General features: G+C 53.0%; 1 protein-coding gene across 4 annotated transcripts in view; it reads right to left on the reverse strand.

The window, feature by feature from the left end:
* Positions 1-2721: 2721 nt before the first annotated feature.
* DUSP8 (dual specificity phosphatase 8) overlaps positions 2722-16404 on the reverse strand; it is a 46584-nt gene continuing 32901 nt past the window's right edge. For all 4 annotated transcript variants that reach the window (XM_062609348.1, XM_062609349.1, XM_062609346.1 and 1 more), the window contains 4 exons: positions 11818-11984; positions 10028-10187; positions 9694-9817; positions 2722-9309 (listed from right to left, as the gene is read on the reverse strand). In XM_062609348.1, coding sequence (XP_062465332.1) covers positions 8220-9309; positions 9694-9817; positions 10028-10187; positions 11818-11984 — 1541 coding nt within the window. In that variant the 3' untranslated portion in view covers positions 2722-8219. The remainder of the gene's footprint in view (positions 9310-9693; positions 9818-10027; positions 10188-11817; positions 11985-16404) is intronic.

The raw sequence follows: 16404 nt of genomic DNA on the forward strand, positions 1-16404 counted from the left end.
ATTTGGTAGAGCTGATCCCCACCTGCAGGGGTACATGAGAAAGAAAAATTAAGCCAAATAACAATAATTACTTTTCTCCTTCCCATGGGTGTTGTAAGGATTAGCTCATGTTTAGCAAAACCCCCTGTAAGTGCTAAGCATTATTAATGTCTTGGATTGCTCCAGAAGCAAATGTGGCTTTCCAGGGAGTGATGGGTTTTTTCCCTTCACTGGTGTGGAGATGCAGCAAAGTCATCATAGCCCAAGGTGAGCAACATCCTATTTCTGTTAGGCTCAGGGTGTGAGGCAATGCCTGCAGGACAAAAGCAGCCCTCACCTTGCTTTCCATCAGTGCTGGAGGGGTGAAGCTCATCCCTTCTTGCATCAATGCACAACCAACAGGGCTCTGGAGGAACAGTCACCTCATGGAGGGTCTCAGAGTGCCCTAATAAGGGCTAATCTCTCCAGACATGCAGTGAAGTGGAGCTGAGCCAGGGGTTCTACTAGGAGCAGCAGGGTACACAGCTGCAATATTGCCTGAGGTGCACATGGGAGCTGGGGCCGGGTCACAGCTACGGCATGGCTTGGGGTACAGGTTTGGGTGTCCTGACTTGAGCAGGGGTACATGGGGTGTGTGTGTCAATTTATACCCCTGGGTGCCCTCAGCATCCTGACAAACAGCATCTCTGAGCACCAGGAGTACTTAAACTCCTGCAAAGTGTGGAAAACCAATGCACATCACCTAATGCTGGAAAGCCTGCAGGAGATGATTAATTCTCTGTTCCAGGCTCCAGTGCTGGAAGAAGGTCCTGAGTCCTCCCAGGAGAGGAAACCAGCTTGTGGCTGGCTCAGCCCCTGCCCAACCACGACAGCAAATGTCCCTCCTGGGGACCCCCAGCCTTCTGGGAAGAGGTACAGGGGGCTGAGGCTCCTCTGGCACTGGACCCTGCCTCCCTGGCTTTCCAGCCCTGTGGAGACAGGGCTGACTTGCTTCGACCCCTTCTCCCCGTGCTGACTCAGCCATGCCCCCGCGGTGGGTGGCTGCAGCCTGGGGTGGGACAGTGAGAAGGTAAAGGCAGTACGGACTGGCAAGCTTTCAAAGAGGCTAAAAGCTAAATAAATAGCCAGCAGCCTATTTCAGTGGCTGCTATATTTAGCTCAAGGAACATTTATTTATAGGCTTGGCAGCCATTCTGAGTCAATAAAAGCCAAAGAGCTGGAAAAAGGACGTTCCTGGGTTTCTTGTTGCAGTAATGGTTTCTGCCGCTCAAACCACGAGGAGTGAGAGGAGAGGCAGCCTCGGCACTGGGGCAGGGGAAGGAAGCTGTGCTGGGTGCACACCCAGGGGTGCCTTTGCCAGGGGATAGAGTCTCCGCATACTTGTAGCCCCAGCTAAGAGCAGACACCCTGCAGCATCACCTGGGTCCCCTCCAGTCTACTGGCCCAGAGGGAATTCCCCTCTAAAACACAACGGGATTTAGCTGTGCCCGTGGAAGCAGCGACACGAGATGTCAGCCCTGGGAATTCTGCTGCAGCATCTTCCCCAGGGCAGCAGGTTTGGAAAAATGAAGCCAGGAGCAGGTAGACGGGGAGTGAGATGGGAGCAGTACTCATGTTTCTGTATTAAATAATTTTCCCTTTCCATGTCACCCATGGCAACAAGTGGCTGAGAGAGGAGGGCATGCAAACAGCCCCTCTGAAGCTTCTAGTGGGGTCAGCTGTAGAAGAGGCCAAAGCTTCACACTGGACAGTGTAATTTCTACCCCAGCAGCAGATGATTCCAGTAGTTCTAAGAGGCTCTACAAAAGACACTGCTATTGCAGCTGGATGAGAAGAGTGGATTTATGAAAGACCAGGGTATTTAGCCCAGCCTATGGAACACAGCCATGGGGACAGATGTCCCTTCTGCATTTAAGTCAATAAGTGCTGCGGCTTTCTGGAGCCAGAACTGCAGGGAGCCTGCTTGTGCCTTCTCCTCCCTCCAAAGCAAACCTGCTGCTGGGGAGAGCAGAGAAATGCTTACACCAGCTTCTGCTTGAGCACAGCCAAGCCAAAATGGGGCTGCTTGGTCAGTGACCACCCAAACACAGCACAGTTGCTGCCAAGGGGAAGAGGCAACAACTCAGCTGCAGGGGGACCAGGGGATGTTTATAGGGTTAAGCTGTAGTGCACAGCAAGCATGTGGCTATATATGCTGCCTCCATGGCAGGAGGAAGGTGAGAGCAGACGATAGCTGGGAGGCAAAGAAAACCCAACAAGAAACCCCCCAGAACGAGTTTCAATGCAAACACTCCATGCCTTTGTGCTCTTTAGCTGGCAAGCTGTACCATCTTCTACACTTGGATATACCCATCCGGAGCAGGATGTGGCCAGTCCTTTCCACTAGAAAGGGGCTGCTCAGCTGCCTGCCTACTGCTTCAGAGCCACGAGTTACACACAGGACCATCAGAACCCCCTAGAGTGGCTGTTTGCAGTTCATGGGCCCTTGGATGCCCAAGGGATTTACCCCCTTACTTCCTCAGCCATGAGTCTTATTTCTGCTTTGAACTCATCCAGCTGCAGTTTCAAGCTGTTGGTTCCTATACATAGACATGGGTCTGGCTGTGTGTCCAGCTCTCTACTGGCTTCAGCCTCCACTGAGGCAGCCAGAGGTCCATTGCCCTCCCCCAATGCCCCAGAGAGGACCTTCCAGCCCCACCCTGAGAAGGTCTGGCCCTCAAAAACCAAGGCTGACACCAGCTGTTAAAACACCTATTTGGGTATTTATTACAACACGTTGTTCCAAAATACAAAAGAAAGGAAAAGAAAGTAGAGGGTAGAAAAGCACTGCTGTTTACAGCCTCTGGTAATAAATAAATAAGGACGAGGCAGGGACAGGGTGTCTCCTTGGGTCCAATACTGGCACTGGCCAAACAGCGAGGAAGGGAGGGTGGTAGGGCTAGTGGCCAGAGTCTCTTTTCCTTGCTCAGGAGTCCCCAGGTACACCAGGATGGGTGCAGAGCCACCCCGTGCTGTGCTTGCTGAGGAAAGGCCTGATCCTGCAGGGATGGGGTGGAAGGTGAGGAGACTCAGCCCTGGTGTGGTTGGGATCTGCCTGCTCCCTCCTTGTCCATGGCTGCCCAAAAGGCAGGTGAGGTAGGAAGGGTGATGCCAGACCAGGACCCCAGTGGGGGTCTGCCAAGGTCTCCCAAGAGAGGGTTGAGACCTGAGCTATTTGCTCTCCTGCATGGTCTCAGAGAAATCTCGGAAATGAGTTCAGAACAGCGTGATGAGAAGGACCCGAACCACAGTGAAGCAAAGTCATGACAGAGACAAGAGACCATGCCCAGGCCACTGAGAGAAGGGTGGTGTTAAACCCTGCAAATTAAAATAACTCTTCATGGGGCTGGCGCAGTATGGAGAATATTTCGTACCGCAGTGCAGACAGGGTTCCTTTTCCCTTCCCCTAATGTCTCCTTCACCTTACAATCATCTGGGAACATCCAGGCTGTACAAGGATCCCAGGCGATGGGTGTGACAAAGCATCACTGGACTCTGTTCATTTACAACATCCTGATTTATCAGTGTTAGATAAAGGCCGTATCCAGCCCCATTTTGGGAGCCATTCCCAGCCCCTTTCTGAATCCCTCCAGGTGCTAGAGGCTGCTCACGTATCTCCTTGCTCCTCTGCCACCGATCTTGTTCTAACACTGGCCACATGTCCTCCCTAGGCTGTGCTGTCCCCGGGCAGCGGGAGCTCACCTGACATGAGAAGGACACTCAAGCCAAGAAAGCCCAGGGCACCTGGCTAAAATGGAGTGTCCAGTGCATGGGCTCAGCTGTGTGTGGGGAGCTTTGCAAACCAGCTGCTATAGCAGAGCAAGAAGCTCCTGCAGGTGAAGATGCAGCCTGTAGGTGCAGCCAGCTGAAGAAGGTGAGAGGACTATGACCTGGAGAGAGCTGATTCCATGAGCTGGATTCCTGGCCAATGCTTCTTTTGAAGCTGTTACAAAAGCTTTAAGCTTTTGCCATTTAATCCTCCATTCTTGGTGCCAGTGAGCTCCTGCCTTTTACAAACATAAGTAGGCACCTGTAGAGGGGAGAGGAGCAGCAGGAGGGGAAGGGAAGAGTTAAGAAAATTGATCTGCCCAGGGTTTGGGTGTCTTTATACCCTTAGGAAGCAAAACCCTCCAGCTCCTCTGACAAGGGTTTGCCTCCTGGGGTTTGGGACAGCCGGGAGTGCAGCCCCAGCTGGACTGCGGGGAGCAGAGAGAAGGTGTGGTGGGGCCTTGCATTTATTCACAACAGAGAAACAAATAGCAACATACAAAGAGTAAGAAGCAAAAACGTACAGAATCATAACCATAATAATAATCATAATCATAAATACTCAAATCTATCATTCATAGATTGCAATGACAACACTGATAGCTTATTATCATTAGTATTAAGGATGGGAAGGGGAAGAGGACAGCAGGAGAGGGTTCTGGGGAGCATTGTCTCCTAAGGGGCAGATGTGACAGGGATGGACATCCAAAGAAACAAGAAGACAAAGAGAAGGGCCAGGAAGGCAGCAGGTCATGGGGATGCTGCCGCCAAGGCTGGGGGTGAGCCTGCTCCAACCCAAGCCTCTGGCTCGGTCTTGCCAACCTGATTGCTGCCCTCTTGCCAGCTTCACTCACCCCCCTGATAGGTAGGTGGGAAGGATGTGGCTGGAGGGCTCAGACCCAGGGACAGATGGGCTGGAGATAGGTTGTAATGTCCCTGCTAGCATGAAGGAAAGCTGTGATTTGTTCCATCCTTCACCTAGTGGAAAGCTCAGCCACTGCCACTGCTGTGACCACTGGGCACTCAACAGCTTTGCTGGTTCTTCCCTTGCAAGGAGAGACCTTTCCTCTCCTCTGTTCACACTTCTGCCACTGTGGAACCCTACAGATAAATGCACCTTCATCAGATTAGATTGGAAAGGTGAATTTTGGTTCCAGTGAGGCTTTGGATTGGGTTGTCTGGCTTATGAAAGCCCGTAAAAAGACTTGTCTGACAGATGATGGGAAAAGCTACAAGCCAGCACTTCCATCCTCATGATAACTCACAATCTGATTCATGGACAAAATGGTCTGATTGAAAAAAAAAAAAAAATCAGGGCCTGATTTTAAAAAAATATCATTTCAGTTAACTGTAAGCCACTTGGCGACCCTGATGGCTTTGGGTCAGCACTAGCAGTAGACACTTAGGCAGGGCTGCTCCATCAAAGCGTATTTTCTGGATGTAGCCTTAAAGTCTTGTACATAAGAGTGCCTAAACCCCTCAAACATGGCTGAGAAGCATCCAGGGAATGGCATAGTGGAGATGACAGAAGGCAAACCACTTATCTGCCTCTTTGCAGGCATTTAGAGTCTCATGTACAACGTGTGCCCTCTCCTTCCTGATTTACTCCAGCTGCTTTTTTGCATTCATAATGTGCCATGTCAGCTAATGGAATGAGTTTCAGGAGAGCTTGATAATGCCTCAGATCATCTCCCCACCTGACTGTGCCAACCTGATGTCCTCTTTTTATTAAATTCCTTGGGAAGTCACCTAGCCCCCTTTCCATTGCCCAAAGCTACACCTAACCAGCTCCTGCCAGCAACATGCCTGACCTGAGCTCAGTTGATCCATGCTGGCACCAGCCGTGGAGGACTACAGGATGGGCAGGAACTGAGCAATGCAGAGCAGAAATCAGCAGGTGATGATCCCTGGCATGCTTGGGAAGAGGTGCCACTGCTGAGGGCAGCAGGAAGGGAAGGGAGACCAGTAGCACTCCTTGCGCAGGAAGCAGGCAGCACTAACCCTGGGCTCAGGGGGTTTACTGGAGGGAGAATGAAGACTTTTTCCCTTCCTCCTTGGACTTCACATCAAAGCCTCCTTGAGACCCTGCTGCAAGTGCAGCTCTTGAATAGCTGCCTGGCTCACAGGATGGACCCAAGTGCTTATTGGAAACTGAAAAGGGAGCTTACATAATTGTGACATTGTCCTTTCAGAAAAGAGAAACGTTTGGCTTGGCAAGACTGAGCTGGTTCAAGGTGGTTGGTGGAGGCAATGATGGGTGGTGGTGGTGGGCCTTTGAGGGATGGCTGTGAGATCCCTTGCCACATCAAAAGTGATGTGGGAAGAGAAGTAGGTGATCACTGGCTCTCCAGCCAGCCTTGTCCCTCCCCACCACACCTCAGGGAACTGGACAGGAGCACATGGTGGTCCCCAGCATCTCACCAAATGGCCCCGTGGAAAACCAGAAAAACTAAAGCCAGCCTGCAGAAAGTAAGGAGCCTCTGGGGAGGCCTCAGCCATGGACACAGAGGTGGTTGGGGAAGTAACCAGCTGAAGCGAGCAGCCCCTCCTCGCACGATTGCAACTCCTCATGCCTCTGCTTTGTGTTCAGTTTTAAACCTGAGATCATTTGGTTTTGTCACGTGTAGTTTGATTTAAAGATAGAAATGAACAACAAGAGGAGGAACAAGGGAAAGAGAGAAACCATGTGGACCCAGAAAAGAAAAAGAAACAACACTCCAAGGATGACACAGGACAAAGACATGCACGAACAGAGACCCCTGAGGTATTAGCTTTGCAAACTAGTGCGAGACAAGGGAGAAAGCAAAGACAGCCACAGGGAGAGATGTGCTTTGCAGCAGAGGCAGTTCAGTGCCTACAGCTCCAGAAAGCAGTTTCTCACAAGCCTACACTGAAGTTTAGGAGCAAGAGCCTGGCTCCCCACCAGGATGGGTTAAGCAGCTAAACAGCTCTGAAAGTAAGTCAGTTGTGCCCCCTGTGTACTTGCAGAGCTTCAGGTATGGCTGGCTTATCACCTGCTTAAAGGAGGGGAGCCAGCCTGAAGGGGAACAGGGCTGGGAGAGTCTCAGTACCTGCAAAAACACACCCCATGATTTTCTTGGTTGTGAAGGAAAGGATGGGGGAAGCTTCAAAAACCATGGCCCTCAAATGGAAAATGGTGCCCGTAGCTCCCAAGCAAGGTAGTTGAAGCAAGGGGGAAACAAGGGGCTGGGGCAGGCAGGCAAGACGCCCCCCAACAAGAAATCCCAACTGCCATCAGCCCCCCCTGCCTGCCTCCACTGTGGCAGCCTCTGATGCCTTCCCCTTCCTTGCACAGCTGGAGGTGACACCCAACACCTTTCCCTCCACTTCAGGTGACTCCCTCCTCACTATCTCCAGTGAGGATGAACAGCCCAAGGGAGGGGGACATGACTGGGATGGAGTGGCAGCCAGGATGGCAAGGATGGCTGGGGTGGGAGCAATGGCCAGGACAGGGGTAAGGAGAAGCAAACAGAGACCAAGGGGTGAAGAAGAGGCAGCAGCTTCCAGAAGAGTTTTCTGGCCTCAATTTGTGTTGTAAGAAGGTTTTATGGTTTCCTCGTTTGCTTGTTTGTTTCTAGAAAAAGTGCCCAGAAAAGTCTCCTGTCCCCTTGTTGGTCTGCCCAGAGGGAATGGGGGGGAAAATCTTTGTTGTCGACATGAGCTATAGAAGGAGCCACAGGCCTCAGATATTGCTTAGAAACTCGTATTTCAGATTTAAATACCATACACAGTAAAAATAGAGCTGAAAGTACCGCCCCACATTGTCTGCAAATCATTGCCAGAATGAACAGCTTCAATAAATTAAAATCAAAACAAAAAAGTTGAAATATTATTTACGTCTCAATAAAAATTGCCGTAAAACCATTTACCTTTTCCTTTGTGTGTGTTCTCAGGTTGGTTTTCTTTATATTATATATAATATATATTTATATATGTATAGGGCTGCTCCAGTGCAGCATTTTTAGGATACTTAGCCAGAGAAACACGGGGAGCATGCTTAGTGCACCGGGGTGCAGGGAAGGGGCAGATGTGGTCCCCTCCACAGGTGCTGTGCCCCGTCTCTGCAGCCAGAACTGTGACCCCTGCCCCTTCCCGCTCCAATTTTACGCCCAGATTTTGAGCGTGGGTCTCTGAGGGCGGGGAACTGTGTGGATGGAGGGGAAGGACCAGGGTGGGTGCAGGATGGGGACTAAGCATCCGCCGCTATGTTTCCTGACTCTCCAAAGACTCATCCGCCTTTGTTTCGGTTTCAGCGCGTGCGCTCCCGAAAATGCACACGTGGGTATAAATACTACCCCCTCCCCACCCCCACCCCCCCGACCCCGCCGTCCCTGTCCCCTTCCCTCTCTCCCCAGCTTAAATATCCCCCCATCCCGTCCCCATCCCGCATCTCCAGGCGCCCCCGGTGTGTGTCAGGACACCTCGATGATCTCCATGCTGCCCGAAAAGCTGGACTGTTTGCTGATTTTGCCCAGCTCTTCTCGGGCCCTGCCCTCGGACATGGTCTCCTCGAATTCCATCTGGCAGCTCCTCCGCTTGAACTGCTTCTCAGCACCGGCCTCCTCATGCCAGCTGTGCCGCCCGTCCCGCGGCTCAGCCCGCGCCTTGTCCCTCAACCGGATCTCACAGCCACCCGCCACCCCGCCGCAGCCGAAGGGCGGTGGGTACGGACCGGCGGCGGCAAACAGGCTCCCGCCGCTACTGCTGGTGCTGCCAGGGTCCATGCCGAAAAACCAGCCGGCCTCGCTGGTCGGGGTGCTGGGGGACTCCAGGTGCACCCCACCCCAGGCGCTGGTGGCGGTGCTGGGAGCAGGGGCTGGCTGGCTGAGCCGCGGTGGCAGCCCGTCCTCGGCGCCGGGGCTCTTGTGTGCAGCGCAGGCACCGCCAACGTTGAGGCTGAGCCCGTGCGCTGGTGAGCCGGCGCTGTGCCGGTGTTTTCGCCGCTGCCGCACCTTGGCCTCCAGCAGGAGGTCCGGCCCACTCGGCCGATCGGGGCTGTCTGCCCCCGGGGAGAAGGGGCTGAGGCTGCCAGGGCCAGAGGGGCTGTCCAGCTTGCAGAGTTTGGGGGCATCTCCAGGGCCGGGGGGTCCGGGGGGCTCCTGCCGCAGGCCTGGGGAATAGGCAGACTTGATGTCCAGGGAGAAGGAGCGTTTCAGGCGGTTGGTGTCCTGGATGCGCTCAGAGGAGAGGTGCAAGCCATTGAGCCCCTGCTGCAGGGCAGTGGGCGACAGGACCTTCGTGGTCCCGCCTTGCCGCTCAGGGTCACCATGGGGGGACACCGAGCCAGTGCCTCTCGACACCTCCTCGGCCTTCTCTGAGGTAGGTGGTGGGGGATGCCGGCTGCCTTCAGCCGCCTCTGCTGGGTCCTGCTGCACATCTCCCTCACTCCGGTCACCCTTCGACTTCAGGGCCTTTAGGAGCTTCAGGCTCCTCTCATACTCCAGGAGCTGGCCCAGGAAGTTGAAGTTGGGTGAGATGGATGGGCGACGGTCCTTAACGAACCTGCCAAGAGGCACAGACAGCCCCAGTTGGTGTTTGGTCCTTCAGTAGTTCACCCATACTCTCTCAGCCTCTTTGGGAAGAAGAGGCACCATCCAGGACCTTCTAAGCAGACCCTCCAAAGAAAGGGGTCTTGGGGAACCATGGGGCCTCAGGATGCCCCAGGGTACAGCTGGGACTGCCTCTCCCCTCCTTTTTACCTCTCCCAACCATTCCTCATTGCATGCGTTTTATGAAGGGAGGTTTGGTTTGGTTTCACTGGGACTCAGCCAAGGCAAGACACAGTTTCAAGGAGCCCCCACCCTCTCCTCTGGGCTCAGCCTGCTTTCCTTCCCAGGAGTGAAACATAGCAGCATCACACCCTTCTGCCCCCCAGGGAAAACTCACCTGTAAGCGTCATCTGATGACATACCCATGGTCTTCATGATATAGGCAATGGCAATGGTGGCTGAGCGGGAGATCCCAGCCAAGCAGTGCACAATCACCTGGCAGCTGGACACCTTGGCCTTGTCTGGAGCATGGCAGAGGAAGCAGAGAGAAAAGCATTGATGTGATCAGAGATGGTGAGAGTAAAATGAGTCTAGCCTCCCTCCCTAACCCTCAATCTCTTTGTGTGAAAGGACAAGTGTTGCTGGGAGTAAGACCATGGAGGACAGAAGGAGAATCCAAGTTTTGGAGGCTGACAACTGGAATGTCTGCAACCATTGTAACAAAAGCTCACCAATGAACTCAATGGACTTGTCCAGCCAGGGAAGCAGCTTCTCACAGTAGTTGTCATTGACAGGAATGCGCATGAAGTGACTATCACAGATGAAGTCTGGCTTGGGACAGGAGTTGCTGGCATTGAGGACATAGCTTATCCCATTCTGTGTCATCAAGTCCTGGTGGGAAAGAAGCAATCAAATGATTGGCTGAGTGTAGCCAGCACCGAGTGTGGGAGATCTGCCTTGGCGTGTGCTCCCTGTCTTCTCCCATCCCAATACTTTCCCCTGTGGGTCTCCCATTGCTCATTTGACCTAGTTGATGGTAGTATAGCAGAGACTACCTGAGAACTGTCAGTTTAGATGACACAGGTTTGAACCTCAGCAAATCTTTACTTTGGCCCAAGTAAAGATAAGCAAGACCAAAGACACCTGGAAGGGGATCCCAGAGGGGAAATACCAAGAAACCCAGTATGAAAGGAATAGACAAAAACAGGAAAGAAAATCAGTGAAAATTGTGGCTGAAAGTTTTGAAAGTATCAGCTGAGGGAGAAGAGGCATCTCATCAACAGAGCAGGGTGGTTCATTGGGAGCACCCTATATTAACCAATGCCTGCTCACACACTCCTCAGAAATGCATTGGGGGCTCTCATAGATTTGTTAGGTGTTCACAGTTGTATCACCTGTACAACTGGGGGCAGGTTGCTTATAAATAATGGAGGAATATCTGAGCTGCTGGGTCTCAGTCCCTGGTCACTATTCCAGGGAAGACCCAGAATTAAATGGGAGGAGAAAACATGTAGATAGAAGAGTCCTTCCACACCAGAGTGCATGGATCTGCCATGTGGGATCTCTCCTTTGCAACGTGCTGGAGAAAAGACACATCGCCCATCCATGGCCTCCGCACTTGACACTGTTCTGCTGCCTGTGAATAGAGCATCTTCTGGCCACATAGTGGGGATGGCAGAGAACACAGCTCCAAAAGGTGACCAAAACCCTCTGAGGAGGCAGGAAGGGAAGGAAACCATCAATTTCCCTGCCTGACATTGGCTCCTCGGGAGACTGCACTAGGATTTCAGCCCTGGCTTTCCAGCAGCCGATTTCTGCCCATCCCAGCAGACTCTGCAGAGCCCAACCTCGGCTCAGTGGAGCCAGCCCAGCTCCCGGGCTCACATTCTTGGCATTTTTCTCTTTCATTTCCTTTTACTCCGTGTATATAATTTCTCTCTCCCTCCTTTCTGTCTCTAACCCCCCCCCCCCCCCCGAATCCCAGCATCATGGTCTGTCTCCCCTGTTGCCCGCCCTGGGCGAGGACCCCCAGCCGGCTCCCTCCTGCCTGCAGTAGGCAGACGTCCGGCATCATTTTACCTACAATTCCTCTTTCTTCTCGCTGCTATTTTTCCTTTAAACAAAATTCTTTCCCTGGCATGACATCATAGCACAGCCCTTCCAGTACCTTTAAAAGGGCACTGTCCCTCTTTTCTCCTCTCTCCCCACAGCAAAACTTTGCTTGTTTTGGGGCCTTCTGAACAAGCCCTTGCCCATGGCCTGAGCTTGCCCATCCCCACATTGCTGCGGCTGAAGACTTTGACCACTCAATGTAAAATGACTCATCCTGTGACCACTCTCCCCAGTTCTGCTGGGCTCTGCCTATGCAATGCCTGCCTTCAGCCTCCTGGTAGGTTCAGACCGACCATGCATGGTCCTCCCACTAGGGAGGAGAGGAGTCCTTAATGCTCTAACCCCTCTGCAAGGCTGGCTGCCCTCCCAGATGGGACAGGGCAGATGTGTTCCCTCAACAGGGCCATACCTTGTTCAGGACATCTTTCTGTGAGCCCAAGTAGAGATGTGGCAGGATGCGTGTGGGGCCGACATTGGCCACGGGCAAGCATGGCTGGGAGATGCTCATCGGCAGGATGGCAGCTGGCTTCCCCTCACAGAGCCCCGGGAAGCAGGACGAGAAGGTAGCAAAGCCTCCTGTGGAGAAAATAGGGACATTGAGCTTGTAGTAGTGAGGCTGAGACCAAAAGTACCAACCCAAGGCCTGGGCTGGGGACAGAGCAGTGATAACCCTGCAACACTAAGAACAGAGCCCTGAGGAGTAAAAAACCACAAGCCATTGCTAACCTGTGCAGACATGTTGTGATTACTGTGCCACACATGGAGAAAGGAATGGAGACCCAGCTCTGATTTTTCCTGCTGCAGCTGGATATTAATGCACACATGGGGCATCCATCACCCACCCTGCTCTTCACCCACTTAATTCAGACAACTGACAAGAAGCAAAAGTCCTTTTCTTGGATGCCTATTACTCTCAGGACAACCAGAGTTGCCAGGTCAGGGTGACAACAAGCAAGCTCACTGAGGTGCAAAGCTCCCCGGGTTGGGAGGTCAGCTCAAGCCTTGCCACAACGGCTACATTTACACACTGGGGTTTCTGAGAAATGCTCCCTCTGCGCAGCCCCGCCAAGCCCATGACTTCCACCACATCAGACTGGACCAGCACATCAGAACCTGCAGGCCATTGCCTTTTTTCACACTCTGACCTTACTGAATGTGACAGCAAGCAGTGCCTGATTTACTGCACCAAGCTGCCTGGCAGTCATACTCAGCTTGAGTATCTTAAAGCCCAATATTGAGAGAAAACCCTCAGCTGGGGCTGTAGGAGTTGGCATCTGATAGCCAGAACTATTGCCATGATGTCTGGCACTGTCAAAAACACAGTCTAACTGTGGATGAGTCTGCCTGAAAGCCAGTCCCCAGCTCCATTGGAAAGAGCACTGACTTGAGCAGGTCATCAGGTGTTGTCCTGCCTACAACTGTGGGCAGCTTGTGAAGGTGGAAGGCCCTCGGTGCTGTTGTATGTCCTAGGTGGTTGTGTTAAGGCTACTGGTGATCCTGATTTGCTCTCACTCACTGATCCCATTCTCCAGGGTAGAGCTGGGTCTGTCTAGTGGTGGCCCAGCTCCACTCCCAGCTTGATGCAATGGAGAGGACCTTGGGTTGTATCAGCCCAGTCTCCCTTAGGTTTTCCTACTCATATGAGTGAGCAGATGCAGCTTGACATCACCCAAAAAGCAGAGACTTTGGGTCTTTGACTGTCAGAGGGACCAGGATGCCCCTCTGAGATCCTTCTGAAAGTCCAAGTCCCAGCACCATGGGAATTCCTGGCCCATCTCTATTGCTAACAAGACCTTTTAATGAGCTTTTGGTGACAAACTTTCCATTAAGTCTCTCTCCCCTTTGAAAGCAGGGCATCCTTGGCACATTCTCAAGTTACCTTCTCTAGCAACTTGCCAGCATTTCTGCTGATCCTCCTGGAGCACCTTCCTTGCTACTGGTGTGGCATGACTGGTGCTGCAGATAACCCACCCCACATGTTTGGGAGGTGAAGGTAATAGATAAGCCAGAGCAGTGCACAAAATTGTGCTTACACCGCCTGGAAACATTCAAGGTCCTCCATCTCATCAGCTCCCAGTGTCAGCTCCCACTGGCCCAGGAGGAAGGTGTCCTTCAACCAACCTCTTTCCTCCCCTCTCTTATGTTTTCCTGGCTGGCACCTAACACAGCTCTCAGCTTCCAAACCTGCCCAAGCCAGAAGGGGTACAGTTAAAGCACCTTATCGTCTCCAGCACTTCCTTTTCTCTGGCTCCCTCTGAAATGACATCACCTCCCAACTGGGGCATTATATCAGAGCAAAAGCAGGAGGCCCAGCGCAGGTGCAGCACAGCTCCTGTTACTGCTCATCCCTGCGCTGTGTCCCCATTGCCAAGGAGTGCAAATCTCCAGCCACAGCCCTGCGTGGACATGTGTGACCTCCCTGCTTCGTTCCACACTTGAACACATGCTGCTGATGCCTGAGGGGATGCTCAAGCAGAGCTTCCTTCAGCTTCAGCACACAGCGTCTAGTGGGGCACAGATTTAGCCCCTGGATTCATGCAAAACAAAATGGGAATTTTTCTGAAGGAATACCGTGCATTTTGGGGGAGGAGGGTGCATGTGAGCACAGCTCCAGGGATCAGTGCCTACTCTGGTCCCCAGGTCCCCAGCCTCTCCTCTCGTGCTCGCTGTTCCATTCAAGAGCTGCCTGGGGCCGTGTACAGCTTTGTATCACTCTTTAAAAGCCGGGAGCGTGGGATGATCTCATAGCTAGAGCAGGTCAGGGCACGCCACTCTCTCCCTCTTGCTGGCACTTGCCTGACAGCAGATCCTCTCCCAGCCCTGCCCGGGGAAATCCAGGCAGGGGCTGAGTGGGCTATGAAGCGGGGGGGGGGGGGGGGGGGGGGGGGAGATGTTTGCAGAGAGGGGCAGCAGCATCCTCTGCTGCAGTGCCTGTCCCGGCATGCTGCCAGCAACCAGATGATGCCAGCACCTGAAATGATGCACATTGCTCGCCCCACTTATCCCAAGCAAAGCTTCTAGCCTGTGTCTGGAAGCCCAGGCATGCTCCCATCCTGCCTGTCCTCATTTCCCCCGTGCTTGCAGCTGCTGAGGGCAGCCTGGGCTCGGGGGAAACCTTAGAGATGGGTACCCAACACCATCCCAACCTTGAAGCAACACTTACCCCACCCCTTGCCGGCTGCTCTAGCATGCCTTTCATTTTTAGAAAGCAAAGCAGCTCTTCAAAACAATCCCAAAGGCAGTGAATGTCCCTGGCTGGGCTCCTGCTGATGCCTGGGCATTCCCTCCTCTATACCCTGGGCCATGGATCCCAGCTTTTGCTGGGAGAGAGCAGCAGAGCCTGACAGGGTGAGGAGCCACTGCAGCATGGGTCTTCCTCATCTTTTCTCATTTGTTCACAGTGCTGGTGCCAGAAGCACCATTTCTCTTGGCATGTGGGGAATGAAGCCCAGGAAGGATTTGTATCTGATGTTGGTGGGTGCTTGGGGCTCACTGATTTCTTCTTGATGCTTCTGTCAAGCCTGACAACGGCTGCTCCTATGCAGCACAGCCCAGTGCACTGCTCATGGCTCCAGCACTCCTGAGGGCTCTCAAAGCTATCCCCTTGGTAAACCCAGTGCCTTCCTGTCTCTTACAACTACCTGAGGCAGAGGTGGGTCCCAGGAGAGGGGAAAAGTTTGGGCACAGGGAACCAGGCCAGAAGTGGGGGCACCTTCACTGCTCCTGTTGAAGATGTAGGAAGGAAGAGCCAAGAACCAGCATCATGCAGGTCTCTGGGAGGGCTGGGGTGTGAACTCAGCTTTGGGGCGGTTCATTCATCAGTGCCCCCAGAGACATAAAAACCCTTAGTGGTGTGCAGCTCAAGGTGGGGCTGAAGGCAAACACAGCTTTCAGGAGGGACGGAGAGCTGTCACTCCCCCAGAGGAAACCAAGGCACAGGGTGTTACAACTTAGTGCCAGAAGAGTGTAAGAACTGAAACTTTGAAGTACAGAGATGTGGGACACCTCTGCTGCCTTTGCTTTCACCTTCAGGTGGTCTCTGGGTACATCCAGCTCATGTCTGGGACACTAACAATATCTAGGCATCACCCATCACCTGCAAGATGCCCTGTTCCCTTCTCTGCCAAGGAAAGGCAGCAATGATGGTCCAGGGAGGGTGACACAGAAGGTCCTAGCTAGGGACAGGGATGTGGTGTAGCATCATTTTCCTCCTGGTGTTAATCCCCAGCTTTGGGGATTTACAATCCATTGAGCTGCACAGGATGTTAGAGGAGATGCTGCTGGGGATAAAAGGGAGGTGTAGGGCACATTAAACAGGGCTATCCCAGTTACCTGCTGCTGCCTGCATCCCTCCCTGCACCAAGGCCATCTTCCAAGGCTAGAGGCATAAAGTGGAAACAGGGCATAAATTGGAAACAGGAAAATGATGGGGCTTGAAACCCTTCTCAGGTCTTGTTTTGACAGCTGCAGACTGCCCACTCATCTCCAGCCCCATGGACTCGCCTCCTTCAGAGTCCCTTCAAACGACCCAACAGGTCTTGCCTCTATCCTGCACCCTGACAATTGCAAAAAGCTGCGAAAGGGCTGCCCAAGGCACCTTATTCACCTAAACCATTTTTCCAGGAGAGCCATTGAACACCACCAGCCCCATCAGTCTCCTAAATTCCACCCCACTGCAAATACACTGAGCACTTGGGACATGTCTCATTTGCCAGCCTCTCATGTGCATCATGAAGTAAGTCCAACCAAAAGCCCCCCAGCAGGAAACAGTGAAGAAGTGACATGTCACCCCACTGTGCCATCAGTCTGTGGCAACGAGGAACAAGCACAGCTGGAGCTGCAAACCTTCCCTGGGGCAGCAGCCACTGCAGCCCACCTCCTCACCCCCAGCTCTCACACCAGGAGCTGGCAGAGCTGGTAACTGGGGGGGTATTAGAGCAGTTTATAGCCCACCCTCATTGCTCCTATAAATGAGTGTTGAAGAGCAGCAGCTGGA

The sequence above is a fragment of the Pezoporus occidentalis genome, unplaced genomic scaffold (genome assembly GCF_034315485.1).
Source record: "Pezoporus occidentalis ecotype Australia unplaced genomic scaffold, CSIRO_AGI_Poc_V1 ctg137, whole genome shotgun sequence".
NCBI classification, from domain to species: Eukaryota; Metazoa; Chordata; class Aves; order Psittaciformes; family Psittacidae; genus Pezoporus; species Pezoporus occidentalis.